This window comes from Hyaena hyaena, unplaced genomic scaffold (assembly GCF_003009895.1).
Source record: "Hyaena hyaena isolate Hyena2069 unplaced genomic scaffold, ASM300989v1 scaffold_4, whole genome shotgun sequence".
Classification (NCBI taxonomy): domain Eukaryota; kingdom Metazoa; phylum Chordata; class Mammalia; order Carnivora; family Hyaenidae; genus Hyaena; species Hyaena hyaena.
The window spans coordinates 1612596-1638907 of record NW_024080636.1 but is presented as its reverse complement, the minus strand read 5'-3'; the positions used below and the strand labels follow the sequence as shown (position 1 = coordinate 1638907).

At 40.4% G+C, this 26312-nt stretch overlaps 1 protein-coding gene across 3 annotated transcripts in view; it reads right to left on the bottom strand.

Annotated features, from left to right (window-relative positions):
• Nucleotides 1–1489: 1489 nt before the first annotated feature.
• The window catches only part of XPNPEP3 (X-prolyl aminopeptidase 3), a 65828-nt gene continuing 41005 nt past the window's right edge, over nt 1490–26312 (bottom strand). For all 3 annotated transcript variants that reach the window (XM_039236146.1, XM_039236167.1, XM_039236156.1), the window contains 6 exons: nt 19201–19263; nt 17607–17720; nt 12863–12948; nt 8312–8492; nt 7125–7245; nt 1490–5067 (listed from right to left, as the gene is read on the bottom strand). In XM_039236146.1, the coding sequence (XP_039092077.1) occupies nt 4901–5067; nt 7125–7245; nt 8312–8492; nt 12863–12948; nt 17607–17720; nt 19201–19263 (732 nt within the window). In that variant the 3' untranslated portion in view covers nt 1490–4900. The remainder of the gene's footprint in view (nt 5068–7124; nt 7246–8311; nt 8493–12862; nt 12949–17606; nt 17721–19200; nt 19264–26312) is intronic.

Genomic DNA, 26312 nt, shown 5'->3' with positions numbered 1-26312 from the left:
CAGCCATTCGCCCCCTTAAAATTAATTTGTTTTAAATGTTTATTTTTGAGAGAGACAGTGAGACAGAGTGGGAGTGGGGGAGGAACAGGGAGAGAGAGAGACACTGAATCTGAAGCAGGATCCAGACTATGAGCTGTCAGCACAGAGCCCAACGCAGGGCTTGAACTCTCTGTGAGATCATGACCCGGGCCAAAGTCGGAGGCTTAACTGACTGAGCCACCCAGGGGCCCCAAAATATCTTTTTATGTTATGCCAGCATGTGAAAAATGTTGGGAGGCACACCTTACAGAAAGCTTCAGATTTTATCTAAGGATTTTTATTTTTTAAGTTTAATTTAAAAAATTTTTAAAAAGATTTTAAGTAATCTCTACACCTATCACGGGGCTCAAACTTAACAACCCCAAGATCAAGAGTTGCATGCTCTACTGACCGAGCCAGCAAGGTGCCCCGAAAAACCTCAGATTTTTAAAGAGGTTTCCTACTAGGAAGAAATGGCCACACTTACAGGTCTTTTATGGCTGAGAAAGTTCACAAATTTACAACCTTGCAAACTGATATTACTACCCTACAAAATTAAGTCTTCATAAAGAGCTCATGGACAAAGTTTAGTCTTGAGTGGTACAGGGGCTGTATGGAGACAATGGGTCACTTTTGTGGAGAGTCAACCTTTCCCCCCCGGCTTTCTTGAGGTATAACTAACCAAACTGTAAGGTATATAAAGTGCACATCATGACAATTTGATATATACATCGTGAAAGGATGTCCCCCATCTGGTTAATTATTAATATGTGTATCAATCAATCCACGTATTTATCTCCCCCCATTTTTGGTGAGAACATTTGTGTTCTACTCTCTCAGCACATTTCTATTACACAATACGGTATTTTCAACTATAGTCACCACATTATACATTAGATGCTTAAGTCAATCTTTTAATGGGCTCGATCTAATCCATTCATTTTCCATGATTGATAAGATCATCTCAAGTCTGAATCATGATTTTTGTGACAGCAGTTAATACTCTGCATATTTTTTTTTAGTTTTACTTATCCAGGGGACTGGCAGAGAAAGAGAGAGAGAGAGAGAGAGAGAGAGAGAGAGAGAGAGAGAGAGAGAGAGAAAGAATCCCATTCAGGCTCCATGCCCAGTACAGGGGCCCAATGCCCAATGTGGGGCTTGATCTCACGACTGTGAGATAATGACATGAGCCAAAATCAAGAGTTGAACACGTAACTGACTGAGCCACCCAGATGTCCCTAAATTATATATTTTCAAATATGTATGCATGCATGTATGTATGTATTTATTTAAGGAATCTCTGTGACCAAGGTGGGGCTTGGACTCACAACCCTGAGATCAAGAGTCGCATGCTCTACTGACTGAGCCAGCCAGGTGCGCCTCTTTATAAGACATTTTGTAAAACAAAATGTTCTCACATTTAAAGCTGTAAACTCTAGATGTGAAAATAACACATACACACCACACACTGTTACACTGTTTTATAATTTATTTTTAAAATGATAGTAATAAATGCTTTTCCCTTGTTGGGAAATGACGTATCTATTTTCAGTGGCTAGAGCCTTAAAAAGTAACAGCATTCTGTTCAAGCTGAACTTGTATAATTGCACAAAAGTCATAGAAAGCATTAAGAAGTGCTAGCAAAGATTGCAGCTCTCTCAGATCCTCAGTGAGCACCCCCTATAAGGCCTTGATGTCAGTGGGGACCCCTGATCTGAGCAATACTGATGTTCATCCCAAGTTCCTTGGTGACACTTGGGCAGAGGTAAGAGGAACAGCCAGGAGGACCCACGTGCTTTGGGACAATGGAATTCTGCCCTCATTAAACGTTAGCATTAATGCATTCACCTTCTCATTATATTAGGAACATTAAACACTTCAGCTTGAGGTGTATTTTCCCAGGCCTGAAATGTAACCCTATCAGCTTAAGTTTTAGGTGACAGATCTCACTTCAGGAAACTAAAATTAAAAAAAAAAAAGAAATGAACATCATAAAAACCTCTTCCAAGCAGGGTCCTTTATGCTGCCACCAGCCTGGGCCCTCGGTCAGTTTCTCACACACACACACACACACACACACACACACACGAGCTACATTATCATTAATCATACGCCAGCTGAGGGATGGCAGATAGGGTCTGACTCAGATCCCAACTTTGTTTTATTGGTAGCAGTTATTGGAAACCCAAGTGTTCCAAAGGACTCTGTGGTCACAGCTGGCCTGGTGGGCAGTGCCCATGCTTTACTTGTGACCTCTGACACAGACAAGGGGGAAGGGGAGTCAGCACTCCTGCATCAGATCTGTAATCTCTGTATTATTAAGAAAGCTAAAGGGGGGTGTTGGCAATATAAGCTTTGAAAAATATAACACAGTTCAATTGCCCTATTTTAATGAGTTACAAGGTCTTTATCTGGGGTTTTCTTATTTTATGAATCTTTACCTCAAATTAAGACATAATGTCTACGGTAGGAAGTTTCCCTTTCTGACTTTGTTGCAAAGATGAGTGAACCAAGGTTTAAAATAAGACACAGAGAGAACTTTAAGTCACGTCATGAGGAGCACCTTCCTAGTTTGGATATTAGGACTATGGGGGGAGGGTTTCTACTCAAGTATTTGTACTGCTGTGTTTCAAATAAGTCTTTTGAGTATGAAGAAAAACAGCAATTCCTGAGACAAACACACAAAAGTACGTGGCACAGGCTATCTGGATGTGCCTCCTTCACTTACATGGTTATGTATCATTCACGACCCAACCATCTCTCTTCAACTGAAGGAGAAAAATCCCAGTGTAACATCTAAAGGATTTCTGAAGATTAAGGTTTTCATTAGGAGAGGCTGGTGCATATATAAAGTATTTACGCACTTTGCCTTGGAGGAGGCGCGGGCCGTGTCTGCGGCGAGGCTAAGAACGTAGGAGACTCCTGCCTCACGCACCACTAGCTGCTCAACAAATCCCAACTGTATCCGACGGCCCCGAAACACTAGGCCATCTCTTCGTGGTGCGGACAGTCTGATCCAATGCTTAGCTACTGAAGTTAATCTGGGACTCAAAGGACAATATGCTTGGGTCAGGGACCAAAAATCACCAGAAGAATTCTGCAACAGGTATTCTGTGGCTCACGACAGCTGCACAACTTGACTAGGTTCTGACCAGAGGAAGTCGGTTTTGTGTCCGGGTATGATGCTGCACATAAAAGCCTCCCAGGCTTTTACTTAGAAAGTTGAAAAACACTGAAAGTGATTTATAGCAAGAAAAGGCAATTCCTTATTCCAGGATTATAAGTGAACAAAGGAAACTCAATCCAAGGAAAGGGTTGTAGAGGCCAAGGAAGCCCAGAGGGTGAGAAGTTGTGGATTTATTGTCAATCCCCTTCTTTTAGAAAGTGGCACAGGGCTGAGAAGTTGGAGGGAGGCGGGGAAGACGGGCGCGGGGACGAGACTGGTCGTGTGGCCATCCATTCCCACAGCTGCTCAGCAGAGCCAAGCATTCGAGGGTGAGCCCTGGCAGGACACCGTGTGCATCACTGATTTCTAACATGGCCTTTGTCTCCTGATGGCGATGCCGCTGTCTGCTTCTGGCTGTGTACCTTGGGTTTTCCGGGTAAGACGGGCAAACCTCTAGCGCCGCAGGGAGTGTTAATCCCCTCGCCTGTTTCTTTCTTAAAGCCCCTCGACTTTATGCTCTAATGACCAGCAGGTTCCGTACACTGTAGGCCGTATCCAGGTTTAAAGGAGGTGAACACATAGGTCGAGGACAGATGCTCCCAAATAAACCACTTGACAATCTAGCCCCGTTCACCCTGCAAACTGAGTTCCTGTACGACTGCCGCCAATGCCATGTTGAGGGAAACACGACTCCTTCCTACTGCCCTTCCAGGACTAATATTAGACAAATGAAAGGATCACAAGGTGTTTACAGGTACTTAGTGAGTTCCATATTTTGCACTAGAGGAAGCTACAGAAAGAGAGCAGGCGCATCTCTCTGAAACCTGGATGCCATTCCTCTGACTTCAAGAGGGTAAGGAGACGGTCCACCTCTGCCCGGGGCGGCAGCTTCCACGGTGTGCCAGAAGGGTCAGTGCACTAAGAATCTATCAAGAAAGCATGGATGCCTGGGAAAGGAATCATCTTCAGACTGAGAACAGATGGAGAGAAGTCTAGATGTGCAGAAGACACGTATATGTTTTTCTTTCTCTTCCATCTCTTCCCTTATCAATAATCTAAACGTTTTCTAGGTCACAGGCAACCAAATAGCAAGAAAAACTCAAAACTGTTTTAATAGTTAGTGTTGCTAGAATCTGGTTAGAGCTGAATGGTGGGACTGCAGGACACCAGTGCCCATAAGGGCTCATATGGCTCCAGCAGACGCGTAGGATCTGGAAGAAACGGACAGGAGTTATGGAAGATATGTGCTGGCTACCCACAATCACTGACAGGTGGCTTTTAGTACAGGCAGAGACACTGGTGGTTAGCTCAGAATACAAGCATCATAAACATCTTCTAACATTAAGCAGACTTCAGCCAAGTGCAGAAAGGGAAAGACCTGTTTCTGCATATTTAATTGTGTTAATTGGAATGCACGGAGAAATGGAACCATGATCTTTCTTTACATTTAAAAATTCAACCTGCCTTGGTCATTAACTGTATAGAGTTAACGTTACTAACGCTGCACTAACATCCGGTTCAAAAATTCAGTTTTCCAGATTTCTAGCTACTTAAAACAAAGAAAGATCACACACAATCACATACATTCATATAGTCACCACACTCGCAAACGGGACACGTGTATAAACGTGCACACAGACACACACTTAGCACATGCGCACAGATGCGAACGAACACCCCCTTTGAACCTGAGCTGCACACGGGCTACAGCGAGGGTCAAGAGGCCCTGCTGCATATCTGTTCTATGTCATTCATCTCTTTGGGGCAATCTGCAGAAAGGATGAGAGGTGAGTCTTGAGTCACCACGACATCATCTTCAATCCGTACACCAAGACCACGAAACTTCTCTGGGGCATCTCTGTCATCCTCTGGAATATAAATGCCTGAAAAGTAGAAAAAAGAATGTGTTGCTCATAAACAGCAATAACTGGATGATTTGGGATAAATAAGTTAACCTCTCTGTGTTACAATTCATCTGTAGACTTGGGATCCTAGAATTTTGGATATTAAATGAGAGAATACACATAAAAGTGTGTGGCACATAATGGTCAAAAAATGTTGTCTATCATTGCTAGAACTAGTGCTATAGTTTTGTGTACCAGACTACAAGCTCCACGTGACTGTGATAATGTGAACATGATTCTGTCATATTCTAGTGGTTTAAGCAGGCCACCAAAGTTACTTTTGAGTAGGTCAATATATGCTGGGAACCAGTAGATAATATAAATGCATTCTTTCCCTGCTGAACTGTCCCCTGGGAAAAGGGAACTTGGCTAAAATAAGGATATAAAGTATTTTAAAATACATGAAAAACACTTATTTTGAGATCATTAGCCTGAACAACCATAAGCTGCAGAAATACTCAAATAAGCTCTTTCAAATAAGCCGTAAATATAACTGATGTACACAATGTAGAGTAAGAGAGAAACAGGAAGACCTTAACAAACATTTGGACAATTCTAAGAGTCCAAGCTACCCTTTCTAATCATGAAGTAAGATAAAAACAGGTCTTTTGGTATGTAAGAAACTGGAAACTTCCTCCACTATACTCACAGATACTGCCCTATCTGTAAAATGAAAAAGATCAGTGAAGGAAAATGTATTCGAAGTCTAAGGAAACACCCATGCACCAACCCGGCTTTACCGAATAGTACATAAAGCCACAGATAGCAACGCGTGACTGGGTAGTATAAAGTCGGGTCTCAATGGTAATTTATAAAATTTAGAGATGAAAACAATTGAAATCTATAGTTGAAATACATTTTCTTGACAAAAACAGAATTATCATTTAAATATCACTCTTGGGGGGCACCTGAGTGGTTTAGTCAGTTAAGTGTCCAACTTCAGCTCAGGTCAAGATCTCATGGCTCATGAATGTGAGCCTGTACTGGGCTCTGCGCTGAAAGCTCAGAGCCTGAAGTCTGTTTAGGAGTCTGTGTCTCCAGCTCTCTTTGTCCCTTTCCTGCTCATGCTCTGTCTCTCTCAAAAATAAACATTAAAAATTTTTTTTTGGGGGAGGGGGGGCGCTGGGTGGCTCAGTCAGTTACGCATCTGCCTTCAGCTCAGGTCATGATCTCGTGGTTTGTGGATTCAAGTCCTACATTGGGCTCTCTGCTTTCCATGCAGACCCTGCTTTGGATCCTCTGTTCCCTTCTTTCTCTGCTCCCTCCTCTCTCAAACACACACATTTTTTAAAAATCTTGGGGCGCCTGAGTGGCTCAGTGGGTTGAGTATCTGACTCTTGATTTTGACTCAGGTCATGATCCCAGACTTGTAGGATCAGGCCCCACGGGCTCTGCACTGAGCATGAAGGCTGCTTAAGGTTCTCTGGTTCTGTCTCTCTGTGTGTCTCTCTCTCCCTCCTCTCCCCTGTTCTTTGTTTGTCTCTCTCTCTCCAATTAAAAAAAAAAACAACCCCAAATTCCTCTTGTAACATCAATCCTTACACTCTACTGTGACTACCACTTTCCTGCGGAATTCTGCCCGCTGCCCAGGATGGTTCAAGCTGGGGAACCATTAGATTGCCAGATTTCCCTCAAGCTCGGGAGAAAGGACCTGGATACTAAGAAGTAGAGCAGCTCTCTGCAGGAAAGCACCTGCGGCTTCAGAGGTGTGAGCATCCCACCACTACACAGGAGATGAGTAGAAACTGTCCCTGAGAAAGGCAGGGTTTAAAAAAAGATTTATTTCCTAATATCTACTTATAGAAAGTAGTCCCCATCTGTTGTTTACTGGAGAAGTCAAATTAAACAAATTGTGTGATGTTAAATAAGAAAGCTCATGGAAAATCTAAAATAAAATTCCCTTTTACACTGAAGAGATCCATTTTCCTGTCTCTCCGAATTTAATTATGTTGGTTTAGGTAAAAATAAGCAACATTTACTTTTCCATCTGATACTATCATGTGTCCCAAGGGATCAGAGCCTGCACCCGCCCTTACCTGGCTCCACTGTGATTACCATACCAGGCTGTAGAGGGAGGGAACGGGGCATGTCAGGAGTGTCATGGACATCCATCCCGAGGTAATGGCCAACATGATGAGGGCAATATTTTCGAGCAGCCTGGAAAAAAATCACCACAGTGTTATCAGAGCAATGACCCCTTAAGGGGAAAGCTGGGCATGTATCAATCAGTGAGCTACGTGTTAATACCTCCCCCATGGTTCTGCCTCTTAGGTTTAACCTGTCCTCTAGTTAATGCTTAAGAGACCCAATAAACAGCTGCCTGTTGAATGTAATTCTGCAGATGGCATTTGAATGCATCCAAGTTTCCATTCCCACTATTTGACATACTACAGACATGCTAACTTGGGTAACCCCAGCAGTGACTATGGCAAATCAGAGTCTCTTTTCTTAGGGGAGGGAAGAGGATTATGTTAGAATAGTTCTCTCCTCAATGTTCACAAGTCCCTCTCAGAAAGCCTACTCTGGAGACCCTGAGTATCTCATAGCAACTTGTGGAGTAGGCATAGAACATTAAATTAACACAGTAATCATTAGGCATTTACCGGCTTGGATATTCCTATCTGTTAATTAGACTTGTTGGCTTCAGCAGGAGGAATTGATCGTGTCTTTCCTATTGATAAAAGAAACCCTGGCAGCCTAAACTTGGAGATGAGAGGCCGTAATGGTCTGTTTGGCGTGGCCACCTGGCATCTTAATTTAGTGCTAAGGTTTTACATTTTTACTGAATATCATTACATTTTGGATACAGATGAAGTTCACTCAAGATGTGGGTGGCCCTTGGAAATATTGTTAGTCTCACCAATGTCACCGAAGCAAGACAACCTCCCCCATGATTTCTACTTTTCAAAATTACCACAAAAAGGCTTGAGAGGTAACCTTTTATCCTTTCTGTGTCCTTTCCCACCCTGTCTGCACCAGCTTTCATTTTATGTTTTCTGCCGACGGAGCTACTTATATAGGATGCAACGAACTAGAATGTGCTGCCATCTTCTGGAAGAAGTAAGTACTGACTCCTTTTGTTTTAATCCATGTTCAATCTAAATCCCTCTTCTAGATGAAGAATCAGAAATACCATTTCTAAATCTAATTAGTTTTCTATAGGATGAAAACCCAGCAGCACATCAGGTGTTCTTGAGAGCCGGGGTCAAAAGAGGGGCCATACCTTGAAGGCATTATTTTCCTTAATGTTCTTCACGATACCCAACTCCTTAAGCTTCTGGGCTATGAGTGTCAGCATTAAGCTGTAGATGTTCTCCAAGCTTGTCCCAGGGGAGCAGAGGGTCAGACAATCTCTCTGTATCTCTAGAACAGCTTCATAGAGTTCTGCCTGAGGTGCTGTGAACCTGGGGACAGGAAAACCAAAGAACTCACATTTGGAACAATCTGATTATGCAGCAGGAAGTTTGCCTCTAGGTTTGATTAGGAAAAACTCCAAGATGATGGGACACCGTTGATACTTAATCAGTATCAATGTATCAGTACTGACAGGACCTTAATTGTGCCCTAGACTCTCAACAGGAAGAATAACTCTTCGAGCTAGGACAGCAACAGCCTCTCCTTCAAATGATCAACAGATATAAATGGGGTGGGGCTACAGATACACTCAGCCATGAATACAGTTGGAGGGCTAGACCAGGTTCAACTTGATCCATTCCCCCCCTTTTTTTTAACCACTGAAAACGAAACAAAACCAACCTCAAAAAACAAAGGGTACTTGGGTGACTCAGTTCATTAACCATCTGACTCCTGATTTTGGCTCAGGTTATGATCTCACAGTTCATGAGTTCGAGCTCCAGGTTGGGCTCACGCGCTGTTGGCGTGGAACCTGCTTGAGATTCTCTCTCCCCCCCTTTCTCTGCTCCTTCCCTACTCATACATGCTCTCTTTCTTTCAAAATGAACGAACATTTAAAAAACAAAAGCAGGGGCGCCTGGGTGGCTTAGTCAGTTAAGCGTCTGACTTTCGCTTAGGTCATGATCTCCCGGTTTGTGGGGTTGGGTTCGAGCCCCGCGTCAGGCTCTGTGCTGACTGCCAGCTCAGAGCCTGGAGCCTATTTCAGAGTCTCTGTCTCCCTCTCTCTCTGACCCTCCCCTGCTCACGCTGTCTCTCTCTCTCTCTCTCCTAGAAATAAATAAAAATAATAAAAATAAAAAAATAAAATAAAATGTATAAAAAACAAACAAAAGCAAACAAAGCCTAGGAATCCACTTCTTGTAGGTAAAGCCTGTGTCATGAGATAAACTATTAGATACTCTAGCTACTAAGTGTCCTTAGAATAATAATTTCTTCAGCAATCATGGGGAAAAACAAGAAAAAATTAAGCTGGTGGGATATGGTATGTATTTTCTACACTGCTGATGGGGAGTGTAAATTAGTACAGCCAATTAAATCAAAGGTTTTAATAAATTTATTCATAAAATTCGAGCTTGTAATTCTGCTTTAAGAATCCATCCTAAGAATATTTGAAATTCAAAAAAAACCCTGAATATATAAAAATGTTCATTGTGGTTTATAATTATAGTAGATAAACTTGAAATGTCCCTTATTAAGAATGGTTAAATATAAGAATATAATGGGTATAATGAACACCTATATACCCATCCCCAAATGAGCCATTAGCAACATGTTATATTTGTGTCTCTATGAGGGTACCCACACTCCAACCCACCACAGTATTTCTAAAGAGCTTTTAACAGTTATTATTTATTTATTCATTCATTCATTCATTTTTATTTATTTGTGTGTGTGTGTGAGAGAGAGAGAGAGAGAGAGTGAGGGAGTGCACCCACGCAGTAGGTGAGAGTAGGGCAGAGCCAGAGAGAGAATCCAAAGGAGGCTCCAACTGACGCAGGGCTTGAATTAACTAACTCATGAGATCATGACTGGAGCCAAATGGAACCAAGAGTCAGTGCTTAACAAACTGAGCCATCAGGCACTTCTTAACAATTCTTTTTTTTAAAGTTTATTTTGAAAGAGACAAAGAGCAAGCTGGGGAGGGGCAGAGAGAGGCAGAGAGAGAATCCCAAGCAGAACCCACACTGCCAGCAGTGAGCCTGATGCGAGGCTTGAATCAGGAATCTTGAGATCATCACCTGAGCCAAAGTAGGAAGCTTAACCAACTGAGCCACCCAGGTGCCCCTGAGCTCATACTGATATTTCAATTAAAATTTGAGACTACAGAACTTCTATGTAACTTCTCTATATTTCAGTTGCCTTCTTTCTTTTCGGTTCTTAGGACACAAGGAGGACAGAATTAAAATCATCTTTTACCCTTTTGTTTTATATCTCTCTCTCTTTTTTTTTTAATGTTTTATTTATTTCTAGGAGAGAGAGAGACAGCATGAGCAGGGGAGGGTCAGAGAGAGAGGGAGTCACAGACTAAAACAGGCTCCAGGCTTTGAGCTGGCAGTCAGCACAGAGCCCGACGCGGGGCTTGAACCCACGAACCGTGAGATCATGACCTAAGCGAAAGTCGGACGCTTAACCGACTAAGCCACCCAGGCGCCCCAATATATCTCTTTGTTTTTTATTAACTTTGTAGGAGATTACCCAAGATACTTTTATTGCTTACTTTATGTGAAATTAATTTTCCTGAACTTTTAGAATGAGGCAGAATTTAGGAAAGATTTTTTAGCATCACAGGGCATACTCTTGTTTTGGTGCAGTGATAGACAATATGGCAGCTTGCTTTCAATTCCGCTCCCACTCTTTCTTTGATTTGGGTATCTCATTCCTTTCTCTTGTCCCTAACTTGTTCAATTTTGATTCTACTTCCAGCAGTTTCTCCTTAGTGCGAGAAGGGAGCACAGGAAGAGGCCTCAAACTTCCTCGGGCCTCTGGAGCAGCAAATCTTTCCCGTTTCCGTTTCTGTCCTCGAACTGGCTCATCATCCTTTCCAGTGAATAGCTGTTGGTTATTTGGGAGTTCCTTTGTTCTCAAGCACGTCAGATAGCTTCTTCCACTACAGTTGCTTCCTTCTTCTTCCTTCTACACAGATAGTGATACCATCCGGGCCTTGTGGCTGTACAGAGTATGTTCGTAACTGTTTGTATTCTTAGGTTGAGGCGATACCCTATCACCCAGTGTTTGGTTTTGCTACCTAGTTGCTCTACTGTTATCTGACAATTTGGACAGAAAAACCATGACTTTGCTGCCATCTCCCCAGAATCCCTGTTCTTACTTCTTACCGAAACTCTCAATCTGTTCACTCAATGTACTTATATTTGTTCTTTTAACTCTTTGAACACATCTATAATAGCTGCTTTTTTTTTTTATAATTTTTTTTTTAATGTTTTATTTATTTCTAGGAGAGACAGAGAGAGACAGCGTGAGCAGGGGAGGGTCAGAGAGAGAGGGAGTCACAGACTGAAAAAGGCTCCAGGCTCTGAGCTGGCAGTCAGCACAGAGCCCAACGCAGGGCCCGAACCCACAAACCGCGAGATCATGACCTAAGCGAAAGTCGGATGCTTAACCGACTAAGCCACCCAGGCGCCCCAATAATAGCTGCTTTAAAATGCTTGTCTGCTCATTGAAATTTTAGGGTTATTCAAGACTTGCTTTTATTGGCTGTATTTTTCTAAATTATGGTCATTTTGATTCTTTTCCTGATTCTTCTCATGTCTAGTGATTTTTTTAAACTGAATACTGGAATTACTTTTGCAATCAGAAAATAAAAACTTCAAATTTATTTATTTTTATTTTAAAATGTTTATTTTTGAGAAAGAGAGTGGGAGCTGGGGAGGGGCAGAAGGGGTAGGGGACAGAGGATCTGAAGCTGGCTCTGCTCTGACGGCAGTGAGTCTGATGCGGGGATCTAACTCACCAACTGTGAGATCATGACAGGAGCCAAAGTTGGACACTCAACAGACGGAGCCATCCAGGTACCCCTATTTATTTAATTTTAAATTAATTAATTTTTTATTAAAAAAATGTTTATTTTGAGTGTGAGTGGGAGAGGGGTTAGGAGAGGCAGAGAGAGGTAAAGAGAGAGAGAGAATCTCAGGCAGGCTCTGCATTGTCAGCACAGAGCCTTATGTGGGGCTTGATCTCATGATCCATGACCTGAGCCAAAATCAAGAGTCAGATACTTAATCCACTGAGCCACTCAGGTGCCCCTTAATTTTTTTTTAAAGATTGTATTTTTAAGTAATCTCTACACCCAGCATGGGGCTTGAACTTACAACCCTGAGATCAAGAGTTGTATGCTCTACTGACTGAGCCAGCCACGCACTCCTCAAATTTCTTTCTTTATTAAAAAAAATTTTTTTTAATGTTTATTTTTGAGAGAGAGAGAGATACAGAGACACAGCATGAGCAAGGGAGGGGCAGAGAGAGAGGGAGCTACAGAATCTGAAACAGGCTCCAGGCTCTGAGCTGTCAGCACACAGCCCGATGTGTGGCTTGAACTCACAAACTGCGAGATCATGACCTAAGCCAAAGTCAGACGCTAAACTGACTGAGCCACCCAGGCACTCCATCCTCAAATTTATTTTTAAAAAATGTGAACGTTAACTAGATGTGTTAACTAGGTGTGTCTAGGTGTCTGATCCTGTGTTGTGATAAATAAAGCACGCTTAGAAAGTAATCAGGCCCTTTGCAAAGGCAGTTAACTTGAGCTAGAGGGGATGAATATATTTCTTTAGTCCTTTATTCCTAATATACCCATATTCCAACTCATACTCTTAAAAAGAAGTGGGATCTATACAAGTCCTACCTGCCATTGACAGGCCAGGTCCGGGTTATGTCACTCACATAACACGACGACTCACAGCCTCCATCAAGCAGCACCATCTCCCCATCCTGCAACAAAAGTGAGATATGTCAACATAGGGGACCTATGACAGTCAGCTCTTTCTTCTAATTTAAGCTCTCTATGCCTTTCATTTTATATATGTATTTAAAAAGCTAACTTGAAGGAGACTAATCTTCTGTGGTTCTTTCTCACAAGAAACAGCATCTCAATTTTTCAAATGAATTCACATTGATTCAAGAAAGGTGCCACTGCAGAGTAGTACAGAGGCTCTGGAACCACACGCTTAGCTCATCATAAATGTTACCACTATCACTATTATTTTTAAAAAGCCTATGTAAGTTGGTATCCAGGGCCTTATTCAAATACAATTACCCTTAACCATTTAACTTTAGAATATCTCTTCCCCATTTGCTCCCTGTCAAAATAAATGTGAAGAAAGAAGAAAACTTTGGGTATATCCCTACCTTACTTCTTGTCATGTTATATTGAAATTATTCATGTCCTTGAAGACAGGGAATCTTATTCATATATAAATAAGCACACAACTTGGCATGTGGTAGAATAATGGACGAATGAGTATATATATGTATATATGTGAATATATATATATATGTATATATATAGAATAGCAACTTTGAAGAATGGATGTGGTTTTTGTTTCCAGCAAAATGTCAGAATATATTTCTTGCTAGGAAACAACTAGATCCTGGGTCAAAAATACATTTTATGAAAGGCTGACATTACATAATGTAAGAGATGTCCTAAAGACATTTTCTCTCTTGAAAAAAAGACACTCCAGAACTAGAGCTGAATGTAGTGATAAGGTAAGTGGTACAGTACATATAGAAAAGGAGATGTTGCCCTGAGGTCTCGCAGCAAAGTGGGGAAAATGAGCCGGACATTTTTGCATTAATCTAGGATGCTCAGAGGGGATACAAGAGTCCCAGGGTACTAGGACCCACTTGACTTCTGGCAAAACCATAATCAAACAGCCTTTGGAAGAAATTTCCCCCAAATTTCGGCTGGCATGATTTCCAAGAAATAATATCGAGCAAATGTGAGCTCACAAGCAAAGGCTGTCAAGCACTTGAGGTAGGTGACCGTGCCTGAGACTCAGCAGGAAAAACAAACACCAAATTTAGATCTTCCAAGACTTCAGGTAAGGGAATGATTAGAGATGGAAGGGCTATTATGAAATCCTTAAAGGGATAAAGTATGGAATCACAAAGATGAATAAGCAACAAGAGATCATCAGTTCTGCTGATTTGAAAGGGACCAAAAGGAAATAAAAACAACTGCTGAAGTCCATCACCCAGGGGATGGCTGAAGATTAGACAAATGGAGGGGAAAAAAAAACTAGTTTCGTGGAAGACAGACATACCCAAGGCTCCAAAAATATGACAGAGAGAGACAAGGCAAAAATAAACATGAAAGTTAGCTTACTGAGACCAGACAGAGGTGTAACATACATCCCACTGAGATCACGGAAGGAGTGGATAGAGAGAATGTAGGAGAGATGATATCTATGCCAGGGTCTAAGGATTTCCTGGAACTGATGAAGACACAAAGGCACAGATTCCAGAGGGAGAAGGGATCATAATGACGACATGTGAAAACAAATATGTTCTTAGACACATGATAAAACAGAAATACCAAAGAAAAAGAAATCTTAAAAGTAGCCAAAACAAAAAGAGGTATCTCAGAAGGAAGGAATGACAATTATTGTTCTTGTTTGTTTGTTTGTTTTTAATCTGCAACACTGGAAGTCAAGAGAACGGGGAATGATACACTACAGGTGATGACTGAAAAGAAGCAAGGACAGTTTCCTTGGTACAGCCTCCATCAAGAATTGAGAATGAAATAAAGATATTTTGGCTACACAAACAGAAAATTTTCTCAGCAACAGACCATCTAAAGGATTTTCTTCAGGCTGAAGGAAGGTGATCCCAGGAGGGCCGTCGAAGATGTGAGAAGGAAAGGTGAACATGCACATAAATCAAAACAAACCTGCTTCTGATGGTTGTAGAGAGCTGTGGTGAGCTTAGAGGCAGAACCACAAGGCAGCCTGCTCTCCCAGACCCCCCACCAGTACCCCGCGTTTCTCACAGCTTGCTGAGGATCTTGCCCCCTGACTTCACCAGAAGGGGCCCTTGTAAACTTTCAGATAACCAAAGCAAGACCATGACCTAGAAGTTCTCAACTTCTCTTCTCTTGGGCCAATTTATCTAATAATGGCAATACTCTTCTCTCCCTGTACAGTGACACTGGTGCTTATTCTCCAGTTTTTCAAGAACGAACACTATATTGTTTAGGAATAGACACACTGGTGGTAAAATTATGAAAACAAACTAAAATGGATTAAAACAAAAGCCAAGACGTTCTGTAGAAGACAAAGGGGTAGAAGACAGTTAAGATGTGCTTGATATTGCCCAGGGGTATTGTTCATAATGGTAAAAACCTGGAAATGATAAAAATGTCCACCTAATGGATATTTATCACATTAATAAATTAAAACCAAGAAAGCTTTATATTTATTAATCCACTTAAAAATGACAATAAACCTATTACATGTTAAGATAAATAGTGTTTTTAATGAAAAGTAATCATTTTTCTAAATAAAAATGGTTAGAAATGTGGCACTGTTTACATTTTTACAAATCTCTTTGTCTAGCATAACAAAAAATAGCTAGAATTGCATATCTGCTTTTGCCTTCAATTTGGTATGATGTTGATGTCATAAAGGCTCTAGAGTCCATCCCCGTACACTGGAGAGAATGAGAGTGAAAAAGACAAATAAGGTCTGAGTATTCTTATGAAAATATATTTAACCTCACAGACCACACTTTAACTGTTCTACACTAGGCCAAACCACAGTAGCATGCTACAACATACTGTTATATGAAAAAAATGCAGATGTAATATTTGAAATCTATAAAGTTCAAACATGACCAAAACCAAACTCTGTTAAACTCTATTATTCATTAGTAATAAAATAAAATGAAAAGCAAAGAAATGATGACCATCAAAATCAGGAGAGTGGTTATCCCATCAGGGAGGAAAGAAGTTATCACTGGGAAGAACCACATGGTAGAAAAGCTTTTTTTAGGGGGGGAGGGCTAGTAATGTCCTGTTTCAGGCATTCACTAACTTTTTCTGTAAAGGGCTATATAGTAAATATTTTTTACTTTGTGAACCATACTGTTTCTGGTGCAACTTCTCAACTCTGCCATTGAGGGAAGAAAGCAGGAAAGGCTGTATTCCAATAAAACTTTATTCACAAAACATAGTGGCAGGCTGGATTTGGCCTAGAGAGGTGTAGCTTGCCAAGTATGGACGTGGGTAATGGTTACATGGGTGTTCATTTTATAATTACTTATTAAACTGTTCCTTTCAGTGTTAAGTACTTTACCAGTAGTCACATTTTATAATAAGAAATGTTAAAAAAAACAAAACAGAAGGTTTTAGTACATTAATGAAATTGAATCAGTAGTTTAAAAAAGTCTACAAAGGAAAATATCAGGCCCATATAGTTCTACAGGGATATTCTATCCAATTTTCAAAAGAAAAATTAAGTTATTTCACAATATTAAGAAAGAAACTAACTCATTTGATATGCAAATCAGAAAGACAGTATGATAAAAATAAAACAATTACATTCATGAACACAGATTATTATATCCCAAACAACACATCAGCAAGTTGAAAATAGCAGTACTACAGATAAAAAAAAAGATGCTTAATGTCACTGGTAATTAAAGTAATGGAAATTAAGACCACAATGAGATCCTGTTTTATACCAATTAGAATGGTAGAAGTTAAGAAGTCTGATAACATCAAAGGATAGAGGATGTGGTCAACAGAATTACATGCCACTGATAGGAGTATAAACAGATAAAAATGCTTGGGAAAAAAATTTGTATTATCTTATCACAATAAGTATCATCTTATGAATAAAATAAAAAGTTCCCCCAAACTACATATAGCAGTATATAATTTTTATGTAGTTCACAAACAAGCAGAACTAACTAACATTGTTTGGGAAATCATACATGTGTGATACAACTACATAAAAAAAAAAAATCAAGGGAATGACAAACGAAAATTTAGGATACCAATTAGTTACCTCTGGGAGGGAGGCTTTAGGATAGCAGATTATAAAGATACATATAGTATTGGTAATGTTCTAGCTCTTGAACTGAGTGATCGGTTCATGGGTATTCATTTAAAAAACATGCAGTATACTTCACGTTTGCTATATTTATTCTTTTGAAATTACTGAAAATTAAAATAGACAATTAAAAGTGGACTTAATAAAGGCATATACAATCTTTACTTGTATAGTCACTTGGGGAGAAAACTATACAAGATAAGCTACCTCACAGCTAATAACGTACTCTTAAAATCTGTCTGCTCCCAAAATATGCTTGGTCCACTGTTCCCACAAGTCCATTCAGAAGGAGTGTTATTTAAAAAAAAAAAAATGAGCGGAGGCTTTAGGGTAGAATTCTCAGCTCTGCTCTAATGAACTGCCTAATTTTTAAAGTTTATTTTCCCCATCTGTTAAACAGATGTCAATAATTGCTCCTATCTCACAGTACTAATGTGAGGATCAAATGAGATAATGTTAGTTAAGATCATTTTTTAAACAATAAAGTGCTTTGTAAGTGGCACCATAGGAAGAGGCACTGAAGGGCATTTTGTGTACCTTGATGAGCTGATTATTCTTCACATAGTGCAAAGTGTTTGACCGATTACCTCCAGCAACCACAGGTGGGTAGGCTAAGATGTCTGCACCGCGGGCCCGGCATTCAAATTCGAACTGAAAAACAAGAGCCAAGCATGACGATGAGTATGACTGAAGACAGGATTTCCTCCCTTAACAGTCTGCCCCTCCATTCAAGTACTTCTCCGTCATTCTGGAAAAATTAGTTATCAAATCTAACCAAACTTCTTATGCTTCCATTTCAGTCTATTTAAAAAAATTTTTTTACATTTATTTATTTTTGAGAGACAAAGAGTGACAGAGCACAAGTGGAGTAGGGCCAGAGATAGGAGACACAGAACATGAAGCAGGCTCCAGGCTCTGAGCTGTCAGCACAGGGCCCGATATGGGGCTCGAACTCCCAAACTGTGAGATCATGACCTGAGCCGAAGTCGGACGCTCAACTGACTGAGCCACCCAGGCGCCCCGATTTCAGTCTACTTTTTATTCCCCACTCCAAACCAGTTATTTGGCCCTATTATTATGTCTGCGTAGTTGCTCTGAATGCTCCAAATTTCCTATGATTTTCAAATTAAGTCCAGAAGAGAACACAGAAAACTTATGATCAAGGCTGAGACATATGGTGAAGTAAAGTTGCTATTTTTCATTCTTTTTTTTTAAATGTTTATTTATTTTTGAGAGAGAGAGAGAATGTGTGCACGCATGCACACACAAGTGGGGAAGGGGAAGAGAGAGGGGGACACAGAATCTGAAGCAGGCTCTGGGCTCCAAGCTGTCAGCACAAAGCCTGACGTTGGGCTCGAACTCACAAGCTCTGAGATCATGAGCTGAGCTGAAGTCAGATGGTTAACTGAGTGAGCCATCCAGGCGCCCCACTATTTTTTATTCTTTTTTTTTTTTAATTTTTTTTATTTCTAGGAGAGAGAGAGAGAGACAGTGTGAGCAGGGGAGGGTCAGAGAGAGAGGGAGTCACAGACTCTGAAACAGGCTCCAGGCTCTGAGCTGGCAGTCAGCACAGAGCCCGACGCGGGGCTCGAACCCACGAACCGCGAGATCATGACCCAAGTGAAAGTCGGACGTTTAACCGACTAAGCCACCCAGGCGCCCCTATTTTTAATTCTTAATCTAGATAAATATTAGAATACGGGTTGCATTTTTAATAACATTAATGTATTACTAATTTCAACTTTTCAAATAGCTACCAAACTACATATGCTGGAAAAGTGAAAAAGGGTGGTAGGCAATCGTAAATTCTACCAATTTCACTTTGTCCTGGGATGAAGCACCCCCTCCTCTCTCCAGCACTACTCAGATTCTGCTCCTGTTTACTCAAACGGTATTCTCAGCTCACAACTTGTCTTTGCTTCTTCATGTGTTCTACTTTGCAATTTTCTTCATTTAATTGCAGGTCTGCGTATTTTAGACACATCTAATAAATTTTCAGTGACATTTAAGAACCAAATCCTCTCCACTGGTATCCTGGTCACTTCCATGAAAGCCAACTAGATGCCATCTGCAAATGAACTACTTACTATTTCTGCCTCCAAAAAAACCTTTCCAATCTTTTGCGGCTCACCTTAGCATAGAGAAAGCCTTCTTCCACAGGAGCTTTACTGGCGAACATGGTTTCTATGAAAGCCTGTAGAATGGAGGATGAGAAGAACAGTCTCATTTTAACTGTTGCTTATTCAAACATTCAAAACACTAGAGCTCAAGTGAAAAGCACCCTTTTCCCCAATTTTGTTGACATGAGGTTGTGACTTCGTGAGCATGATAATATACATTTCTGAAGAGTAAACTATTGCTTTTAGGACTATGTGACTGATGAGATTTAGTGGAAGGGCACCCAACTATCACACTCAGAATATACACTGTATGCTAGAATACGCTACATGGGAACACATTTTGTCATTTCTGCCTAGAAATATATGAAATGGATTGAACGGTCCAGTCTACAGCAAGGTTCCCCAACCTCTGCACTATTGCTGACATTTTGGACTAGTTAACTCTATGTTGTGGCGGGGTGGGGGTGGGGGGTGCAGAGGGACTGTCCTATTCAATGTAGGATGCCAGCAGCACTTCCCAACTGTGACAACCAGGAATTGGTAAATATCCCGAGGGACAAAACTACCCCAAGTTCAGAGCCACGTATAGTACAAGTACTTTAATTATTCCTCTGTAGTAGCCACAGTACATTGTATATTTTCTATTTTTATGAATATATATGGTTATATTGACCACTTACTATACTTTATGCCAAAAAAGATTTAGATTAGCTTACATGGATCCACAAAATACAACAAGATGCATAAATCCGTGGTAGTTAAAAAAAAAAAAAAAAACAACAAGCCTTAAGGGGAATGGAGCTCAACAAAATAATGCATACCATAATGACCTTCGTGATGACAATAGCAACTATGGATAGACCACAAATATAACTGACTTTTCTCGCAGCCACTGTGCAAAGGGAAACTGTCAGCTCTATTTCCCATGTCTTTGGGATGAAAACAAATCAGATGCACAGAGATAGGACTATATGATACCACAACTAGAAAGGAATTTCCCTTGACTTGCTCTGTTCTAACAGCGAAGGCAATGTGGGAAGGGATGTTTTTAATAACATTTCTCTAAATACAAGGCAATGACATCACCACAGAGGAGCCCAATGGAGGAAAGTGAGAGGGATGACACTGGAAACAGTTGCAAGGCTTTTGCACCTTTTTTCATCCTGATCTTCTTTCAAATTTGGAAGTTTTCCTTCCTTTTCTATTTTCTGGAATAATTTGAGAAGGATAAGCATTAACTCTTTTTCAAATGTTTGGTACAATTTGCCTGTGAAGCCGTCTGGTCCTAAACTTTTGTTTGTTGGGAGTTTTTATGATTACTGATTCAATTTCTTTGCTGTTAATCAGTCTGTTTAAATTTTCTATTTCCTCACATTTCAGTTTTGGTAGATTACATGTTTCTAGGAATTTATCCATTTCTTGTAGGTTGTCCAATTTGTTGGCATATTGTTTTTCACAACATTCTCTTATGATTGTATTTCTCAACTGTTTGTTATTTCTCCTCTCTCATTTGTGATTTCATCTGAGTCCTTTCTCTTTTTTTCTTGAGAAGGCTGGCTAGAGCTTTATCAATTTTATTGATTTTTTTCCTCAAAGAACTAGCTCCTGGCTTCATTAATCTGTTTTTTTGTTTTGTTTTGATTTTCTTATTTTATTTTTTTTGTTGTTGCTGTTTCTGTATCATTTATTCCTGCTCTAGTTTTTAGGTGTAAGGTTAGGTTGTTTGAGATTTTACTTGCTTCTTGAGGTAGGCCTGCATCACTATAAACTTCCTTTTTAGGACTGCTTTTGCTGCATCCAAAAGGTTTTGAAATGTTGTGTTTTCATTTTCATTTGTTTCCATGTACTTTTTTATTTCTTCTTTTATTTCCTGGTTGACTCATTCATTGTTTACTGGCATGTTATTTAGGCTCCATGCATATGTGGTCTTTTCAGATTTTTTCTGGTGATTGACTTATAGTTTCATAGCACTATAGTCAGAAAATATGCATGGTATGTATGACTTTGATCTTTTAGAATTTGTTGAGGCTTGTTCTGTGGTCTAATATGTGATCTGTTCTGGAGAATATTCCACATGCACTTGAAAAGAATGTGTATTCTGCTGTTTTAGGATAGAATGTCTGAATATATCTGTTAAATCCATCTGGTCCAGTATGTCATTCAAAGCCACTGTTTCCTTGTTGATTTTCTATTTAGATGATCTGTCTATTGATGTAAGTGGGTGTTAAAGTCCCTCTTATTGTATTATTATCAATTACTTCTTTGTTATTAACTTTTATGTATTTGGGTGCTCCAATGTTGGGGTGCATAAATATTTATAGTTGTTATATCTTCTTGTTAGATTGTCCAGTTTATTATTATGTAATGTCCTTTGTCTCTTGTTACAGTTGTTGTTTTAAAGTCCATTTTGTCTGATACAAGTATTGCTACTCTAGCTTTCCTTTTACACCATTTGTATGACAACTATTTCTCCATCCCCTCACTTTCAATCTGCAGGTGTCTTTAGGTCTAAAATGAGTTTTCCATAGGCAATACATAGATGCCTTGTTTTTAAATTCATTCTTTCACCCAATGTCTTTTTTTTTAATGTTTATATTTTTTAAAAGTTTATTTATTTTGAGAGAGATAGACAGCGGGAGTGGATGGAGGAACAGAGAGAGGGAAAAATCCCAAGCAGCCTCCTCACTGTTAGTGCCGAGTCCAACCAGGGCTTGATCCTCCAAAAGAAACCAAGAGATCATGACCTGAGGTAAAATCAAGAGTCAGCTGCTTAACCCACCCAGGTGCCCATCTCCCCAACTTTTTTTTGTAAGAATTTAAGTAGTCTCCACACTTAACGAGGGGCTCAAACTCACAACCCTGAGATCAAGAGTCACACGCTCCACCAACTGAGTCAGCCAGGCATCCTTACCCTATGTCTTCTGATTGGAGCATTTAGTCCATTTATATTCAAAGTAATTATTGGTAGATACATATTTACTGACATTTTATTTGTGGTTGTTTCTTAAGATTTCTTCTAACCCTTTCTTGTCTTTCTTTCATGGTTTGCTGGTTTTCTTTAGTGATATATTTGGACTTCTTTCTCTTTACTCTTTGCACAGTTATTAGTGGTTTCTGACTTGTGGTACCATTAGGTTTGTATATAACCTCTTCTGCATAGAGCAAGCAGTCTATGGAAGCTGATGATCATTTAAGTTTGAACCCGTTCTTTACTCCTCTCCTCCCCATGTTTTTGGAACATGGTGTCGTATCTGACATCCTTTTACTTTGAGAGTCCCTTGACCGATTTTTTACAGAAATATTCATTTTTACTGCATTTGTGTTTCCTACCTTCATACTGTCATTTTTGGTTTTTCCTTTCCACTCACTTCCCCTTCAGTATTTCTAGTAAGACTGGTTTAGTGGTCACGAACTCCTTTAGTTTCTGTTTGTGAAACTCTTTATCTCTCCTCTATTCTGAAGATAGCCTTCCTGCATATTCTTGGCTGCAAGTTTCTTCTATTCATCACTTTGAATACATCATGCTATTCCTTTCTGGGTTGGAAAGCTTCAGCTAAAAAAAATCTGCTGACAGTTGGATGGGATTTCCTTTGTATGTGACTCTCTCCTTTTGTCTTGCTGCTTTTATCTATTTATTTTTTATTTACATTTTATTTTACAGAGAGAGCTTGTGTAGGAGACAGCAGGGGAGAAGGGCAGAGGGAGGAGAAGACAGAGAGAGAGAGAGAGAGAGAGAGTATGAATCTCAGGTAGGCTCCATGCTGGGTGTGGAGCCAGGTGCAGTCCTTGTTTCAATAACCCTAGGATCATGACCTGAGCTGAAATCAAGAGTTGGTCACTCAACCAACTGAGCTACTCAGGCATCTGTCTTGCTGCTTTTAATATTTTTTCTTAATCACTATATTTGGCTTTATGTATGTATGTATATACTTATTTACTTATTTATTTCTTTACTTAAGCAATCTCTACACCCAATATGGGGCTCAAACTCATGACCCCTGAGATCAAGAGCCACACGCTCTACTGACTGAGCCAGCCAGGCACCCCTGTATTTTGTCATTTTAATTACCATATGTCTTGGTGTGGCTTTTCTTCTGTTGATTTTGTTGGGGGTTCTCTGTGCTTCTTGGATCTGCATATCTGTTTCCTTCCCCAGATTAGGGAAGTCTTTAGTTATTATTTCTTCAAATAAATGCTCTGTCCCCTTTTCCGTTCTTCTTCTGGGACTCTTATAATACAAATGTTATTATGTTTGATGGAGTCACTGAGTTCCCTAAGTCTATTCTCATTTTGCATAATTCTTTTCTCTCTCTTTTGTTCAGCTTGATTACTTTCTATTAATTACTCTGTCTTCTAGGTCATTAATTTCTCTGCTTCTTCTAGCCTGCTGGGAGGGCCCTTTATCTCTGCTATGTTATTCCTTATCTTTCCATTAATGATCTATCTGATGTCCTCCACTATTTCTCAAGTCCAGTGAGTAACCTTATGATCAATGCCTAAAATTCTCCACTGGCATGTATTTATATATGTTTTGCCTAGCTCTCCAGCCATGACCTTGTCCTGTTCAATTGGGACAAACCCCATCTCTTCATTTTGTCTGAGTCTCTGTGCTTGTTTGGGAGACTCAGCTACATCTCCTCTTAAGGGCAATGGCTTTATGAAGAAGAGGTCCTGCAGTGTCCTGCAATGTAGTGTCCCCTATTCCCAAGGGCCTGGTGCTTCTGGGAGTGTCTCCAACGTGTGTTGCTGCTGTGTCCCGCTGCTTGATCCTTCAGGCCACTTGTCTGCAGGGGCTCTTTGCCTGTTGTGGGCAGTGTCTGGTCTCTGGCCTGAATGTGGTACATTTCAACTAGTGTTCTCTGGTCTACTTGTGAAGAGACCTGTGGCTCCCACCACTGGAACCAAGGCTGTGCAAAATTCCTGGGCTGGGAAATGCAGTGTTGGCAGGGGCTCGGGCTGGTCTTCTGGGGTGGGGGGTGGGACTCAATGACCCGGGACCGAGGAAAGTGTGACTGGGAAGAGCAGTTCCATTGGAGTGGAGGAGGGAAGGTTTAGTTTAAGCAATTTAGGTAGCAAGTGTTGACACTGCTGGTTCTCACAGGTGGCCCTGAGCTTATGCTGAGGGGTCAGGGAGAGAAATGGAGCCTGACAGTTCCTTTGTTCCCAGAGGGATCTCTCTGTGGTTGGTGCCTCACTGGGACATGCTCTGAGATGAACAACTAGCTCTCTACAGTCTGTGCCTCAGGTGCTCTTCAGATAGCTGTTTCCACGCTGTATGTCCACAGGCTGTTTGCCCTGCCTTTTCTCCAAGAACAGCCCCAGTGTCCTTTGAGCTCTCCCAGAGCCAAGCATGCTGACCTTTCAAACTCCAGGCTTTAAGCCCTGCTGGTTGCAAGAACTCACAAAATTTGTGCCCTCTCACTTTCCAAGCCAATTGCTAAGGGGATTTGTTATCCCCGAGGGCTGACCAGTGTGCTAGTTTGTCTCTAGCCCTTCCCTGGGATCATGGCTCCCTGCCCACCACAGTGGTCGCATTCTGTTTCTCTTTCAAGCTGTGTCTCTGCACTTCCTACCTTCTTTGATGTGACCTCTTCCCTACCTTTAGTTGTAGAGTCTGTTCTGCCAGTCTTGAGATTGATTTCTAGGGTATATAGGATGATTTGATATTTAATTGTATTTGTGAGATGAAGCAAGCCTAGGATTCTCCTATTCCACTGCCATCTTCCCCTCCTGTGTGCTTTGTTTTTAAATTATAGCCATCTTACCAGGTATGAAGTGGTATCTCATTTTGGTTTTGATTTGCATCTCTCCAATAGCTAATGATATTAAGCATCTCTTTATGTCCTTATTGGCCACTTGTATATCTTTTTTTGAGAAAGGCCCATTTAACCATTTAAGTCCTCTGTCTATTTTTTAACTGGGTTATATTTTTGTCTTTGAGTTGCAGGAGTTCTTTACATATTCTGGATACTAGACCTTTATCAGATAAGTGGATTGCAAACATTTTCTCCTATTCTATAAGTGTCTTTTCACTTTTTTGATAATGTCCATTGACTCATGCACATACGTTTGTAATTTTTTTTTAAAAAATCTTTAAATGTTTTATTTATTTCTGAGAGAGAGAGAGAGAGAGAGATACAGCATTAGAAGGGGAGGGTCGGAGAGAGAGGGAGACACAGAATCCGAAGCAGCCTCCACGCTCTGAGCCAGCTGTCTGCACAGAGCCTGATGTGGGGCCTGAACCCACAAACCGTGAGATCATGACCTGAGCCAAAGTCAGATGCTTAACCAACTGAGCCACCTAGGTGCCCCCATAAGTTTGTAATTTTGATGAAGTCCAATTTATTTCTCTTGTGTTACTTATTTTGGTGTCATACCTAAGTATTCATTACCGAATTCAAGGTCATAAAGATTCACTTCTATGTTTTGCTAAGAATTTTATAGTTTTAGCTCTTATGTTTAGGTCTTTGATCCATTTTCAGTTAATTTTTGTATATGGTGTGAGGAAGGGATCCCACATCATTCTTTTGCATGTGGATATGCAGATATCCATTTGTTCCAGCATACCTGAAATATTCTTAACTAAATATATGGTTAAAGCATTATTTTGAAAGAAAAAGAATGATTCTGATAAGGAGGATGAAAATCCAACTAGGAGCTTGGGTGACTCCTAAATCATTCTTTGTCTGAATTAGCACTGGCTTTGAAATCAGTGGAATCAAGAAATGATAGAACCTAAACTTTAGCAGCTAGCAAAAATGGACTGGAAGAGACGTGGTAGTTCTGCTAAAAACTCTTGTTTTTTGTTTGTTTGCTGCTTTGTATCAGCTGAAAGCAAGCTCAGAATCTCCTCATTGAGAATTCCACCTTTGGCCAACAGGTGGTGCTCCAACCAAAGGAACCCAGGCTGCTTTAATTTTTTGATAAACCAGCTTGTGAGAGACACTACAACTAATTGAAGTAGGGCAAACTGATGAGGCAGGACAAAAGATAGTGAAAGGGGTTATTTAGTGAAGGAAATGAGACATTTCGCAGATTTAGATGCAACAACCTGATGAATTCTTTTTAAAAATGGATCCTGAGAATTTTAGGTCAAGGAGCAGTATCCCTGGCTTTAAACACT